At 37.8% G+C, this 16505-nt stretch overlaps 1 protein-coding gene and 1 pseudogene across 2 annotated transcripts; one reads left to right on the forward strand and one right to left on the reverse strand.

Annotated features, from left to right (window-relative positions):
- Nucleotides 1-904: 904 nt before the first annotated feature.
- On the forward strand, nucleotides 905-7669 carry PHR1 (photolyase 1). The gene is made up of 9 exons (XM_077379406.1): nucleotides 905-1396; nucleotides 1494-1837; nucleotides 1923-2163; nucleotides 2636-2793; nucleotides 2966-3002; nucleotides 3217-3275; nucleotides 6432-6513; nucleotides 6719-6790; nucleotides 7029-7669. Exons 1-9 carry the CDS (start codon nucleotides 950-952, stop codon nucleotides 7200-7202), a joined length of 1614 nt encoding a protein of 537 aa, XP_077235521.1. The 5' UTR covers nucleotides 905-949; the 3' UTR covers nucleotides 7203-7669.
- Nucleotides 7670-8007: 338 nt separating this feature from the next.
- Nucleotides 8008-16416, reverse strand: LOC143877394 (protein PPLZ12-like; annotated as a pseudogene). Its single transcript, XR_013250616.1, has 4 exons — nucleotides 14581-16416; nucleotides 14394-14485; nucleotides 12136-12232; nucleotides 8008-8649 (listed from the first exon to the last, which is right to left on the reverse strand). The product of XR_013250616.1 is annotated as a protein PPLZ12-like (transcript).
- Between the last annotated feature and the right edge of the window lie 89 nt (nucleotides 16417-16505).

Raw genomic sequence — 16505 nt, forward strand, 5'->3', positions numbered from 1 at the left:
CTTACTTAAATGGGTAGAAGGTTGTGTGTGAAAATCAAACACAACAAGTTACAACTTACAAATGAGACAGAGACCACCTTCATTCAGCACAAGAGCTCTTCAATCATTGCTGTTGTTTACAATTTAAATCAGAAGATCATATATGTTAGAGTTCTTGAGCAGTCAGCATCTTTTGTTTCTGCAATTCACATCATTGGAATGCAATTTTTGAGATTATTGAAGAAACAAATTCATTAGTTATGTTACAATAACACAGATTATTAACCACCAAAAAAAAAACACAGATTATCATCCTTACATTTGGCAAACATGTTGATTGTTTAGTTCCTTATCATTGCCTATAAGGCCATCATTTGTTCACTCAATTTTTCCAGCCATGATCAAATGATCCTAAACCATTGATCTAAATCACAAATATCGTTCTTGGGAATTTCTCAGCAAGGGAAAATCTCAGGATAAAGTATTTTTATTTTATTTTTTCGGGTTTATATAGGAAAAAACAATAAAAAAAAAGTAAATAATTTAAGAAAAATATAAATAAATAATATCATAAAAATCACGATTATAATGGTATTATTATCACAGTAAATGATTAAAAATGAAAAAAAAAATCTCTATATTCTTTTAGAATCTCTGTATTATTTTAGGAATTTGTCGTTTTATCAAAACATCGTGATAAATCGCAATATTTTAAAAGTGAAATTATATCCGCGCCAAGTGTATCAATAAACAGGCGGTCCAATGTAATACACGACAAACAAGTGGAGCGCTTGTTTATCGAAACACCTTGGCAAAGAACCGTCAACCGCTGTCGACGTGGCGCGTTTTCAACCACAGGTCCCACCAGCAGGCGGCAGCAGCTTCCACTCCCTGTCCGTTCACCACCACCATTAAAACCTCAGCTTTCCTATCAGTAATTTTCCTTTTCTTTTCTTTTCTTTCATCCTTTATGCGTTCTGCTGTTTGTACTCCCAAGATTTGCCCTTTCACATTCTCTCCAATGGCGCCTTCTTCTATAAGATCTGCACATAAAAGTCCAAAGAAGCCAGACCCAGAGAATTTCCATCCCAACAAAGACGACAACAACAACAATGTGACCTTAGATTTTTCGTGCACAGTTCAAACGGGAAGAATTCGAGTTCTCAAGGAACAAAATTCCTTGCGAAAAGGTCCGGTAATCTATTGGATGTTCAGAGATCAACGGTTGAGAGACAATTGGGCATTAATCCATGCCATCGAACAGGCGAACAAAATCGACGCACCCGTCGCCATAGTTTTCAACTTGTTGGATCAATTCCTAGGGGCTAAAGCCCGCCATTTCGGATTCATGCTTCGGGGATTGCGCGAGCTTCAGCGGAATCTCAAGGCCTTAGAAATCCCCTTTTTCTTGTTGCAGGTATGCTTTTTTTTTCTTTTTTTTTTTTTTCTTTTAGGTTTCCTTCTGTTTTACTATAAATTTTTATTGTCTCTGTTTTTTTATTGATTGATTTTAGGGAGAAGTGATTGACAATATACCGAAATTTTTGAACCAATGTGATGCTTCCCTTCTAGTAACTGATTTCTCACCTTTACGGGAAATACGGAGATGGAAGGACGAATTATGCGAGAAATTGAGTGAGTCTATAGCTGTACATGAAGTGGATGCTCATAATATAGTACCCATTTGGGTGGCATCTGAGAAATTGGAGTACAGTGCAAGGACTATAAGAACTAAGATCCATAAGTTGCTTCCTGAGTATCTCATCGAATTTCCCACATTGGAGACTCCGCGTAGGAAATGGATAGCCAGAGCTCCGGCCGAGATAGATTGGGAGAAGCTCATTGCTAATGTTTTAAGGTGAGATAGAAATAGGTACTGTATGTTTCAGGAATGTTGGTCAATAAATTTGGTTGATTGATCAAGACTGTTTCTTTGAATTTAGGAAAGGAGCGGAGGTTCCTGAACTTGGGTGGTGTGAATCAGGAGAACTTGCTGCCATGGAAGTGCTTTTGGGAAGCAAAAATGGGTTTCTGACGTCGAGATTGAAGAATTACTCGAGCGATCGGAATAACCCTCTAAAACCTAAAGCACTCTCGGGTCTATCCCCTTACTTGCACTTTGGGCAGATCTCCTCGCAGCGCTGCGCATTGGAGGCACGCATCTTCCGAAAATTGCATCCCCAGGTATGTGTTTCAATTTTCAACCCTGATAATTGTCGTTATTCTCTACATTAGTTTTGATTGAAAGTTAAGTAATGATGGTTGCCTTCACCTGTTTTATCTGTAATGGTTAAGCGATGACGTGGCTTCTTAGCCATTTTATGTGGATTTGTTGTTTATAATTTGTTCATAATTTTGGTATTTGGATGATGTGGCTTCTTAGCCATTTTATGTGGATTTGTGGTTTATAATTTGTTCGTAATTTTGGTATTTGGATGGATTAATTAATTCTATTCAATTTTCTTAACATGATGTGATTCACATTTTCTTCTAATTCATGAGGAATTGTAGAAGATAATGTTTTTCATTCGCTGATGTAGAAAAGTGTAGAAAATTTTTGTGTGAAGGCTGCATTTACATTGTCAATCTTTTATTTGTTGTGTCCTCATATTTTATGGGCATTTCTGAAATTGTTTTTACATGTATGATTATTAAGTCAGTCGATGCATTCATGGAAGAGATGATTGTGCGAAGAGAACTGGCAGACAACTTTTGCTTTTACCAACCACAATATGACTCATTGGCAGGAGCATGGGAGTGGGCTCGAAAAACTTTAATGGATCATGCTGCAGACAAGCGTGACCATGTTTACACGTGAGTGAAATTGCCTTGTTTGAGGCTACTGATGTATTTGTGCTGTTTTGTTATTGTTTGCAATTTACTACAAGTTTTTAAAAGTTTTTAATTAGAAGAAAATTAGTACATATGTGAGTGTTTCGGATCTACCTCTGAGAATCTGGTACTTGGAATAATTGTGAATTTGCAGGAAGGAGGAGCTGGAAAAGGCAAAAACAGCAGACCCCGTAAGCTAAAACATTTCTTTGTCACATGTGCACTGTTTCTATCATTTTGCGTTTGGAGCCCATTCCCTAAGTCTTCTCACCCTTTCCATTCAGAATTTTTCTGATCTTCTAGTGGCCTTTACCAGATTCTGTATTCTACCACTTATTTGTATTGGTTGTTTTTATGCACTGTTTTTCCGGTAATCCATTTTAACTGTGTAATGGCTCTTTTCAGCTCTGGAATGCATCACAACTAGAGATGGTTCATCATGGGAAAATGCACGGGTTCATGCGGCAAGTAACTTCTTATCAGCTTTATGTCCTAAATCTTGATTTTCATCTCTTGCGTGATAGACACCATTATCATCTCTTGCGTGGTAATCCATTTTAACGGGTTCATGAGGCCTCATAGCCACCATTCAAAAAAAAAAGGAAAGAAAAAAAGAAAGAAAGACAGGCCTCATAGCCACACTCCACTTTGTCTTTTTATTTTAGAGCCGCGTATTTGACTATTGCATTTGAAATCCGCGACACCACGTACATAACCAATGCAAGTCCATTCGGTGTGTCCAGATTGAAAACAAAGGCACTGTTTGTTTTAGATTGTGACAACCGACTGTGAGCCCCAAACCAAAATTACTTTTAATTTTGAGTCCAATAATCGGTTTGGGGCTCACAATTGTATGTCACAATTTAAAACAAGCAGGACCTAATTCTTCTTTAGTTTACTAATAGACTCTGGCAGAATTTGGTTCCCTGTATACAGAACAGTTGTGGCATTTATATGTCATGCATATTTATTGCTTCAAAATTGATTTTGTAACTATTGCGAATACATTTGAGCAAGTTGTCTTTGCATCCCAGTGATGTTATGGTAGCTCTAGATCTGCAGCAGGAAAATGTTCTCCTTTGTTATTCGATGAGAGATGAATACAACCAGAATAATTACGCACTTTGTGAATCCCATTAAGAATATCTTGAATCTCACTAAAGTTATGCACAAATAGGGCACCCGCCCACGACCAATGTGTTTCAGCCACCTGTTCCTAGCAAATGGGTGAACTTTCACTCGGCCTGTCATTAAAGCACCCAGCTTGGCCAGTAAACAATGACTGTCGTCTTGATTTTGCGTCCACCTATCATATCACAAACTTACATGCAGTGAGCCTCCTAGGAATAGTTCCAACTTGATTTGTCCACCGGATGATATCGATTGAACCACCCACATCATTAGCAGGATGCGCGCATTGAAGGCTATGCTGGAGCACCTTAGTTCCATTTTCATTTGTATCTGTATTTGGCAACAAACATGCATAAGGAAGCATCACATCCCCAAGATCATTGCAGAAGACACTGCCAAACCAACCTGGCTTGGTTTGTCTTAGGTCCACCAACTACTACTGTCAAGTGTCAAAATTAAGCTCATTCTTGAAGAAGAGCATAGCTTGCCATACCTACAAGGATGGAACTCTCAACAGATCTGAAAATGATTTGATGACCAAAGTAAAGACCACTGTTCATACTCTACTCTAATTATACCCAGTGATCTGTCACCACAGCATGCTAGCCCCCTAAAACAAAATCATCTACGTCATTTGGGTTGAAACTTTCCAGTAATGGTTATTATTATTATAAAGGAATTTAAGTAAATTTTGATTGAATTAAGATTATTTTAGGTCGGTTTGAAAAAAAAAAGTCGTGTTTTCACTTTTCATGTGTAGTTGAATTCAATTTAGGGGTGGGCTTTATCATTCTATTTCTATTTGGAAGTCTAAGTTCAAGAATGAGTTTGTTTAATGTTTTCAATTGTTGAGATTAAAAGATAATGGATGGATAGGATTTTATAAGAGCTTTTACAGTTATTTAGAGTATTTTGTATAGTTTTTTATTAGAGAATCTTATCAGCTTTTGTTGATAGTATTGAATTATTGAGCTTTGGGAGTGAATTATCCTTCTTTTGGAGTTGATTCTCCTTCGGATCTATTACCTTTGATCAACAACTTCCCAAATCTCCTGATGTTAAAACATGAATTGCATCTGGATCCTTTTGCTCAAGTTCTGCCCGTCAAACCTTGGGAGTTATGATTGGAACGAACCACTGTGTCCCATTGCCATCTGCCATAATCTACCCCATGAAGGGGTACAATCAGTCACAAAAATCCAAAGGTAAGAAATGTGGAAAAAGAGAACCAAGTGAGAGGAGAGAGAGAGAGAGAGAGAGGAAGATAAGGAGGAAGGGAGAATGAAGGGGAAAAGTATTCGTAGGGTTGGAGTTTCCCTGGTCTCTTTCTTTGTAAGTTCAAGAGAAAGGATTTCTTAACACATGTAGAAGAGAATGCAAAGTTGATCTTAGAGAGGCTGGAGGATGAAAACTTGAACCGACAGTTGTTCATCAGTCTAATATACCAGACTCTATCACGACCAAACACCGTTCATGTATTTGGCGTTGCAAGCAGGTTCATGCAGAGTCCGACGAAGCTTCATTTGGAAGTAGTATACATCAAGGGCACAAAAGATTTTTAGGATTCTTTACCAGAAGGGAGTTGCATGTGAGGTAGTGGGGTATTGCAATGCAGATTACACAAAAGGGAGTGACATCAAGGGCACAATAGACACTCTTGCGTCCCTTTTAGGTCTCCTCAATTCTTGGTAGTGGTCATCTTCTTGACCCAAGGTTAAAGTGTGGACCCCATATGTCCAAGGTTTCTTTTTTGTTCGTTCTTTTTTGCCACAGGTTGATTGGAGAGGATAGATAGGCATTCCGGTACTTAAGGATTTGGAAATCAGCGGCGCCTCCACAGGTGTTGGTCTTTGCTTGGATGGTGTTGGCAACAGTTGTGATCTGCTACAAAGAGGAGATCCATCTTGTTAGTCAGTGTATTATATGTAAGATGGAGAAAGAATCGCTAGACCATCTTATGGTGTATTGCCCTCCTGCTGCAAGTATATGGCTGTCTATTATCAAGAGCTTTGGAGTGACGGGTGTTCCAAATATCCATTAAAAGCATCATCTTAAATTGGAGCGGAGGACCTTTCGGTAAAACTGGACAATTACTAGAGAGTTTGGTGCCATTTGCTTTGATTTGACATGTTTGGAAAGAAAGGAATTTGCGTACGTTTGAGGAAAAAAAGAGTTTTTTAGAAGTTAAATGAGTTTCACCTGCCAGAATAGTTTTGGCATCTTCCCAGCATAGTTTCAAGTCATTGAGTTGTCCTCCACATAATTTACAATTCTAACTTCATAGTTTACTAGTATTATATTCTTAAATTCTGAGATGTTATATTCAACCCAGCTTGGAGTATAAATTAGAAATTCACCGACAGGTGACTCAGAGTTCCTTATATTGTATGGATTTTACTTGAAAACTTCTGCATGACATCAATTTAAGAATGTTTTTCGAACTCATTAGACTTTCTCAACAAATACTAACGCAGTTAATTGGGTAACAGGATGTACTGGGCAAAGAAAATTCTTGAATGGACAAGTGGACCTGAAGAAGCCCTCTCAATAGCAATATATTTAAACGACAAGGTATTAAAGAATCTTTACATAAAATTGCTGCTGTAGTCTCTCATTTCTGTCACTAAATGGTGTTTTTCTTTGCTAAATCATCATATTATTCACTAAGAGTTACTATTTTGTGGTTTACAATCTGAGTTTTCCCATTTCTGTAGGTGGGGTGATTTGATAATCATAGCTGTTTTTCCTAATTTGACTGTAACAAATTCACTTGCAGTATCAAATAGATGGTAGAGATCCAAATGGATATGTTGGCTGTATGTGGTCAATATGCGGTGTCCATGACCAGGTTTGTGTTCTACTAAAAACATAAAAGCTCAAAACCAAAATATGATGTGTGCATTATTTGCTAAGAGCGCTTAATGTGGTGTGTATGTTATTAAGGGATGATGCACTTAAGTGGATCTTTGTCATTGTAATTAAGTATAGAAGTGTATCCATATAGATTGTTAAAAGATTAGCATATGTGAAAAACATTTTCCTATTGATGTTCAGTCTTAGCTATGTTTCTCTTCTACTGACTGTAGGGATGGAAAGAGCGACCGGTGTTTGGAAAAATTCGCTACATGAACTACGAGGGCTGCAAAAGGAAATTTGATGTTGATGGCTACATAGCATATGTGAAGAGGTTGGTTAATGATAGCAAGAAGAGGAAAGCAGATAGCCCAATTAGTTTGGTAGCCAAGGAACCCAAAACATAGAGTTGTGGATAATAAACTGTACAAATGAAGCGTTTTGTTGTAGCTGCTGGTCTGTAAGGCCAGTGTCCTAGAATCATTGGGTTCTTTTAGGTGGCTTACAAACTACTACTGAAAAAAGAAGATGCTAAAGCCAAGTTCATCTGAAATGTTTTAGTTATTAGTAACTGGTTGGCTTATCCCATCCTTATACTGAAGTAGATGGAGTTGGAGGTCACTGGCAAACTGACTTTGAGATGTTAAAGGCCTCAATTAGACTGGCTGACATTGATCTTAACATGGGGGCTTCTACAAGGAGCATGCTGCTGGTATTCTTGCTCTGTGTCAGTTGTATAATTATTGAATTTCAAAAAGAATTCAATGGACGGTATTATATGGACTCATATCTTCATTTGTGTCTTCGATTATTGTAGGGTGTGTTTCAAGCAAGGTTTGATATATGGACCATACTGGACTCATTGACACTGACATATCCTCAATATATTGGCCTTTATATCAGAAACATTCTGAAATATTACCAATATACAAGTTACTTTGTTCAATATACACGGTTGGAAGTACAATACATGAGAAGTGACATTAAGTGATACATTAATAATGTTGCAGAATCAGATTAACTTGGCTTTCTAGTTTAATAAAGAGCTTTTATATGGTGTCCATGTGTATATTTGATCCAACAACAGCCAACTATTGTTGGATCGAACACCAAGGGCAGCATGATTGTCATACACCCATATTCCTTGAGCCCATAATGCCGAACTGCCTTCTGAAATCTGTACTGTTGGGGTAGCTATACTTACATTCTAAGTTCCCAAAAGCATAAACTTCTATTCACCTCAGTCTGATAAACATTCCAGTATATCTGAATACAGCTAAAAGAATGTATCTCCTGTCCAAACTTAAAGAAGAAATCCACCACATATGAGCTGATATTTACTTACCATCTACTTGCTTATATAAATTCAGCGAAACTCAAACTGTATTCACTGTAACTTTATTGCCCTACACTAGGTATTTTAGCCAACATAAACAGAAAAGGTATATGAGAGTCTTTATGATTCGACACAGAGGGTGTGAGGTCACTTGGAATTAATCTGTGCGCTGGATGCTTCTAACACTCCATCGCGTATCTAGTTGCTTATGTCTCTCACATGACCGGGGCCGTGGGGTAAGAACACAGTGGTGTTCTTTGAAGAACTTCCGAGGTTTTTGATTGTGTCAAAGTACTGAGTGACCATGATCAAGTCCATCACCTCCTTCGCTGAGGTGCCCTCCACTGTGTGGGAGAAGTTCAAGATGTTGTTCCTTAGGCCTTCTGTGATGGCTTGGCGTTGCTTTGCAACCCCAACGCCAGAGAGATACTTGGCCTCTGCCTCTGCTTCAGCCCTTTTCACCAGAAGCACCTTCTCGGCTTCCCCTTTGTACATGCGAGCAAGCTGTTGCCTTTGAGCTGCAACACAAATAACGATGCCTGATTAGAATGACCACACACACACACACACACACAGAAGAGGGGGGGGGGGGCGGTTGTTCCATGATAACCTTAGAAAAGACAACATGCACAAGCAAATACTTAACTAGAACAACACTTCAGAATTGATAGACTACCGAGAACTCAAAGCAGTATAGACAATAAGCAAGGGACAAGATACAATGTCCCTCAAATCATTGCATTTTTTTGAGAAGGTAACGAATAATATTGAAAAAGGCAAAGGAGGTACACAGGGACGAGGCATCCCCAAGAGAACAAGAGAATTGCCAAAGGCAAAGGCAACAAAAGCCAAAAGAAAAAAAGATTACAATGCAGGAATATCAACAACCGTGGAGTTGCGATCCACGCCAGATTTGGCTAACTCATCAGCAAGGGCATTAGCTGTTCTTCGCTTATGAGTTAGCACCGGGTGTATGAAGGAGACCAGGTCCCGAATCTCGTCAATCTTAGGCGCAAGTCGCCAAGGCCCCCCAGACATCGCAGCAGCCCAAGCGATAGTGTTGGAGGAGTCACCCTCGACGATGAGAGGCCCAAGGTCGTGATCAGCGTACCACCTTAAACCAAAGAGAAGAGCCATAACCTCCGCCTCGTTTGCCTCACAGATTCCTGCAGGCCCAGAGAAGGACATTCGAATGGCGCTATTATGGTCTCAAATCACCCCGCCAATACCCTCCATGCCCGGATTCCCCCTTGAACTCCCGTCAAAATTAAATTTGAACCAACCCTCGGGTGGTGGGCTCCAAGAAGGAGAAAGTCTATTTATAAAAAAAAATTCCGATACCACAGCAAGCCAGTGGAGGAAATCACCAGCTGAGTAAGGGATCCCACCATTGGTTCTACTCCATTTGATGATAGTTAGCTTAGTATCTAAAAGAATCTTGGGCCAAGCCTTTTCCTTTCCCCTGAATATCCGTTGGTTTTGCTTATTCCAAATGTGCCAAACAACCACGCATGGAATAGCCAACCACAAGGACTCCCCAAGACACCCAAAATAAGCTCCACGCCAATCGATAATGGTGTTGGATATATTCCTCTGTAAAGCCCAAGAGTACTCGAAGTGTTTTATAATTCCTATCCAAATCTGAAAAGAGAAAGGGCAGTGCAGAAATAGGTGATCGGGGTTCTCGTCCGCATTCTTGCAAAGAACACACCAACTAGCCATATGCATTCCCCGAGCCTGTAACCTGTCAGTTGTTTACACCTTTGTGCAGCAGCGACCACAGGAACGCAGCAACCCGGGGTGGGGCGATACTCTTTCCATATTTTCGCCAGTGGGGAGGGAGGATCGCTATCGTCATGAAGTTTCTTGAAGAAGGATTTAACCGAAAAATGACCCTGAGAATCAGGTGTCCATACCCACCGATCATCAAGGGATGCTGATAAATACACACCAGATAACTTTTCCATCAGAGAGCTGAAGTTAGCTATCTCAGACTCTTTGAGGTTTCGCTGTAGACGGATGTCCCTCAAATCATTACTAAGCACTCAATTATGCCATCAGGACTCGGATTAACTCACACCAAGAGTCAGCTAAATGATGTTGAAATGATGAGGGTTTCATCTTACCTTTACTGTTATCCAAACATAGGTTACTCTTTTACTACAGAACTTTTTTTCTTGAATGAAACCCGAGCTTTGAAGAACCGAAGGAAAACAATCCAAACGTAAAGATCTCATCGAGACTGTCCTCCAGTCCTGAAGTATGTTGACTGTCCTCCAGTTCTGAAGTATGTTGCCCACCGAGATGACACTAAGCTCTTTTCTCATGCTCAACCACCTAATGGTCGTAATTTTGATCTACCTGACTGGCTCCCGATTACCATAAACATTTCTGGTTTATTTCTTTCCAAATAGACCAAAACTTTCAATGGATCCTTCCATTTGGAGAACTTCCGATTACCATAAACATTTCTGGTTTATTTCTTTCCAAATAGACAAAAACAAGCAATGGATCCTTCCTTTATCTCTAAAGGGCACTTTACGGCCATCCAAAAAAGATATCTGTCCCCACATACCCAATGCATAACTGAAACAAGAGAGGATAGTGGCCCAAAGCTTATATAGTACCATGCAAGGAATGAAAAGAGAAATCGTGGTCTTCACATCTTCCAATTTCCTACAAAGACACATGCTAGAAAGCCATTTTTTTAACTTCTCATGAGCTACTGCCAATGATTTCCAACAAAAGGCTTTAACCGCAGTAGCACTAGAGCACCCCAAATGCGTGTAATTGGAGAATCAGTTCTTTGAAGCACACAAGCAGAAAGAAAAAAAGATTTTACTGTCTAAATCTCCTAAACGTCAACAAACCTAAACTAAAGAAACTATAGAATAACCAGTGGCTAGAATCAGCACAGACACAATTGACACCTTGCCTTTAAACCTTGTATATTTAATATTACTAAGAGATTATAAGCGGGACATTTATATTCTGACTGATAGCAGGAATTATCCAATGCTAAACAAATATCACTTCTAGTTGAGCTTGGATTCCATCTAGCAGCAGGAGGGCTGATCTATTACTTTTCTGTCTGTTCGGGAATTAAAGTCCTTGAGCTAATCATACATTCATACTATTGGGCTGTCTAGTGCCTCTCTCCAATAATCCTTCTAGTTGGATCCTTCTCCCGTCATCGCTAGGGCTGCGGGTCTATCTCTCCATCTATTCATATTTATAATGACCGGTTCCTCTATTAGAGAGGAGTCATACCAAATGCAGAAGGGGAGGGAAGTTCTAATGCTACCAATAGAAGGAATGTTGTTGAACCTGAGAATGAAGCCTTTCACCTCGAAATGAACATCATATATTGGGGTGGGCAAACCGCTTCTATTTGCCATTATCCAATGCTCACTCCTATCTTATCCCAGGAGGAACCAACAACAAAAAGGGTGGGGTAATATGAATCTATTCTGGTTGTTTGATAGCTTCAAACGCATATATATGAAGCATTAAAAATTGAAAAAAGATTTCAATCCACCTCTCCCCCATCCGCATTTCCACCATTACAATCTCCCCTTCATTATTTTATGGCAGGAGGTGCATCAGAAATAAGATCAAGAATGGAACTTCTATATTTAATATTACTGAGCGATTATAAGTGGGACAGGTTATATTCTAGAATTTAGATTTTGGAATAACCAGTTGCTAGAATCAGCACATAGATACAATGGACATGTCGCACATAAATCTCCATCCCTTCATTTTATACAATTTATACAGGTCAAATCAAATGAGGGTATGCTTTAATTGGTACAAAACTTGATTTTCCTAAATTATGCACAAACTAACCTGAAAGTTCATATATGAACTTTAAAGAGAAAATTGAAGATTCATGCTTTCTATGTTAGAATTCAAAACTTCAAAGCATGGGCACAGTCCAACATGCAATTTACTAGAACAACCTCTGCCAATTGAAAACAAATGAAAAGAGAAAAGGAGTGCACCTGCACTTATCTCGTTCATTGCTCTGCGCACTGAGGGATCTGGTATAATATCAACCACCAGTATATTCTCAATGTTGTAACCATATGCTCCCATTACCTGACCCATGATTTCAATAAATGAAATATCAGTATTGGTAACCATATGCTCCGACCACTTTATCCAGGATTTCAGTAAAATGGAATTCACAAACACCAATTTGGAAATGTCCAAGTATAACACAGTAACTCTAATCAAATTTTAGGATGAGAAAGTATATAAATCACCACTAAATAACTATGAAATTGTTACTGATTAGAGGCCAGTCACCAACAGTGAGAAGCAGGGCCTATATAATAATATTTAATTAAAGGATCAACTTGGAGCAAAGCAGTACATGGAGAAGCTAGAGATGATTGCCTTAAAATCCCCCCACCCCATGCGGATATCCCTATGTAATAAATCTGGAAGGAGGGCGACAGAGTGTGACAAATGCAGTCTGGAGAAGGGGTAAGTGATGAAATTTTAGAATGAAGTTAAAAAGAGAAACCTGTTTACTTCCCAAAGAAGTATATTAGCTACTTTCCTAAAACAACCTAAGGGGCTGTTTGGATACACGGATTTTAGAATCCGAGATTTCTTCAAAATTGTAGCTAAGAGACAAGGGAAGAAGCGGACCAGCCGTCATTTTTTACTTCTCGCCCTTCTTTCTGTCAGCAAGAGAGTAGCAAATCCTCCCATATTTCCAGGTTTTAGAAATCTCAGGATGCAGGAGAGATTTTTAAAACCTGATTTTCTCACTTAAAATCTGAGAAATGCTGTCAGGAGGACAGCATACAGCAGCTTGATCATGAACCCTCCTTTACACTGTTTTCAAACTAAAAACCTGAATTCTAAAATTCGAGTATCCAAACGGCCCCTAAATATTTATCTCAATTTCCTTAACACCAACAGTGAAACTCAATTAATAACAAAACAGATTTGAAAAAAAAAAAAAAAAACCAACAACAACAACAGTGAAACTAAATTGTAACACCGGTTTTCTTGAGTTCCTGTTATAACTCAATTTATTAAAAAAATTTAAAATTGTGTTAACAACTCTAGGAAAACCCTGTAAGATCTATCTCTTTTTTTTCTTTTTCTTTTTTTTTTGAGAATAGCCAACTTTTATAGATTTCCACCAGTAATTACAGCAGCTTACAATGCAAAATAGAAAAATAAACGATCGGTGTAAGATCTATTTTTTTTATTCTCACAAGACAGCCTATATTCGATTAAAGGACCAACTTGGAGCAAACTAAACCAGAATATCCAATACATGGAGAAGAACTAGAGATGATTGACTACAAATGCCCTCCATGTGGATATTCTTATATAATAGGTAGGGCCATAAGTGCAACAAATGGAAGTATGAAGAAGGGATAAGTGTGGACATTTTAGAATAAAGTTAAAAAGAGAAACCTGATTACCTCTCAAAGAATGATATAAGCTAGTTTCTTAAAACAATTCTAACACCGGTATTCTAGCTATCCTATTATAACTAAATTTATTAAAAAAAACTAAAATTATGTTAACAACTCTAGTTAAATTTTATTAGATCACCTTTTTTCTCACAATGCTTATCTTGTGTTCTTCTATTCGTTTATTTTTTATTTTTTCATCATCCCATGCACAACACATGTTTTAGTCTACACTATCAGTATGAAGAAATTCATAAAAGAGAACTCTTTGAGAAGAGTCCTATAGAAAGGAGTTCCAAGGTAGAACCAGTATTAAGAAAGAACACAAGTATTTCAAGTCAAAAGTAGAACCAGAAAAAATTGCACATTTGCAACAATGAAAGGTAGTATAAATGTATGATATTCTACAGACTTGCAATCTTGTTTCCTGATAATAGGAGATAAAATGGAATTTAGTCACTCATAGTGAGCAAAGGTAATTGAACTCATAACTTTAAGGCCCAGTTTGGATTGCATGAATTTTCTAGAAAAGTTTGGAAAGGAATAATATTTCTAAAATTTCCTACTTTTTTTACACAAAAAAAGATAAGTTGAATTAACCCTTTTCACTTTTTACCTAAGATGGACCTCCAATTAATGATAAAATCCCTCTAAATTAACCACAATCGTAAAATTTCCATATAAATTGTAGAAAGAAAAAATTTCAGAAATGTTCTTGTTGCAATCCAAACAGAGGCTAAGTGAGAAAATACAATGCACAATAAAAGGTGAACACATGAATACTATTAGATATTTTATGATATGCATGCATCCCAAGTTACCTTCTCGAGTTCCTCCAAAACAACTTTAGCAACATCACTCTTTTGCTCAAAGAGATCATCTAGCGTCATCCTTGGAACATGAGCTCGGACCACTGAAATTAAATCAGAAATGTCATATAATCAAATAAACAGTTACATAATTGCACAAAAGGAAGTGATATGTTTCTACAAAACCGTTTGAAATTACCATCAAACACATAAGCTTGAATCTGCTCTTGTGGGTTTTGCAACTCATAGAATGCATCATCAGCATTATGAAATTCAAGCCAGGGCGGGCCAGCTACTCATAACGCCCCCATTTCTCCACGATCCCTATGCTCGCTTGGTCTATGCATGCAAAGAATAACCAAGACAAATTACCCATCTCCAATCTCTATCTCTATCTCTCTCTCTCTCTCTCTCTCTCTCTCTGATGGAACAAGGTTTATATGTATATAGTACTTGGCAAACCACTCAAAACGTAATTAAATGAAAAAGGTTTCCATCTAGATTCACTCCCTAAATCCTCTCCCTCTAATTACTTTGGTTCAATCTCTCCCTAACATCTCTCCCCTCTTTCCCTGAAATCTCTCCCTCTAATTAGTCTCTCCTTCTAAATAGTTTGCTCTAATCTCTCCCAATATAATCCTAAATTCTTGCCGCTCTTGGCACGTTTTATATTTTAGTAACACTTAAATGACCATGAAACTATACAAATATATAGTGGGAAATTTTTGGGTGACCCATAAAACCTCCTTATTTAAACCTTATGGATGTAAATTTTCTATTAGAGATTGCTACACTTTTGGTCTAAGATTTAACGCAAAAGGCAACCCATAAAACCTCCTAGAAACTTTCCTTGAAATTCTACCATGCCAATCTTCCGTACAACTTCTAATCTTCTAAAAACTAGGTGGGAGGAGATGAAGTTAAACGCAGAAAGCAATCCAATTAACATCCTAAAAAGCCTCTAAACTTACTAAAATCTCTCTCCCATAAAGCTTCATTAGTTTACTAAATCGGGTCTCCGTAGTCCTCAAAATCTCTCTCAATATACATCAACACAACACATCTTAATAAACCTCCAATTCTAATCGTATTCCTTTTATTCCTATCAAATCAACTAGTGGGAAATTGGATTAGAAGATATTTTAAAATCCCTAAAAATCGTGCTAAGATCCAGTGACTACTACAATAATGGTAAAATCATGACTTAAATAGGAAAAAAACCGTGAAAACAGTAAGGTAGGCTTTATCTGCAATTTGGGTTAACTTAGTCCTATCAAATTAATTAGTCTCTCATAAAAATTGAACTTAGCACTTACTCCAAAAGTTTCCATCTATAATATATGCTTAAAGGGGTTTGCTAGGACCACCACATAAGGAATTTCACGGGCCATTAGTGAGCAACCACACAGGCTAAATATAGGTTGTGGGTTTATAATCTAACCGATTCATTTACTGGGCACTGTAATGGACGTGCCTCAAATGAAAACTATCTTGCATTGGATGATCCTCGCCCTTCAATTTATGCAGAACAATCACAAGCATTGATTAATTCCAATCAATGGTCGTGATTTATCAAGGTGAAAAGACTTTTTTAGCTTTAATTTTATAAAATCAACGGCTTAAACATATTTCTATATGCTTATCCCCAAATGCCCTTAAATTTACATAATTTTGGTTTATATCACATGGGAAATAAGTTCACCAAACACTGGAAAAGTAATTTTTAACGGGAAAAAAAATTCCCAAACAGCCCCCTGAATGTACTCTTTATTAGTGATTTTAACAGTTTATATGGCTTGACACTAGCAACATAGTGAATAATTTAAGAACTTTTTGCCGCTAGCTTAACAAATTACTTTTATCAATAATTACTTATAATAAAAATGGGGAAATGATTTCAGCACAACTATGTTTTGATACATGCACTCATGTATCTTGTCTTTTAGCATTTAATTGTCACGTAAGTGCTTTTTGTGGACAGTAAATGCCCTTTTACAGCTTTTTAAATATAAAAGACAAGAAACATGAGCGTCATGTATCAAAACATGTTTGTGTTGAAATCATTTCCCTAAAAATGGGGATGACACTAGGAATCCCTCATTGTTACATTGGAAAAGAAAAAAT

The sequence above is a fragment of the Tasmannia lanceolata genome, unplaced genomic scaffold (genome assembly GCF_043159265.1).
Source record: "Tasmannia lanceolata isolate RefF3 unplaced genomic scaffold, GAP_Taslan_0.1 ptg000005l, whole genome shotgun sequence".
NCBI classification, from domain to species: domain Eukaryota; kingdom Viridiplantae; phylum Streptophyta; class Magnoliopsida; order Canellales; family Winteraceae; genus Tasmannia; species Tasmannia lanceolata.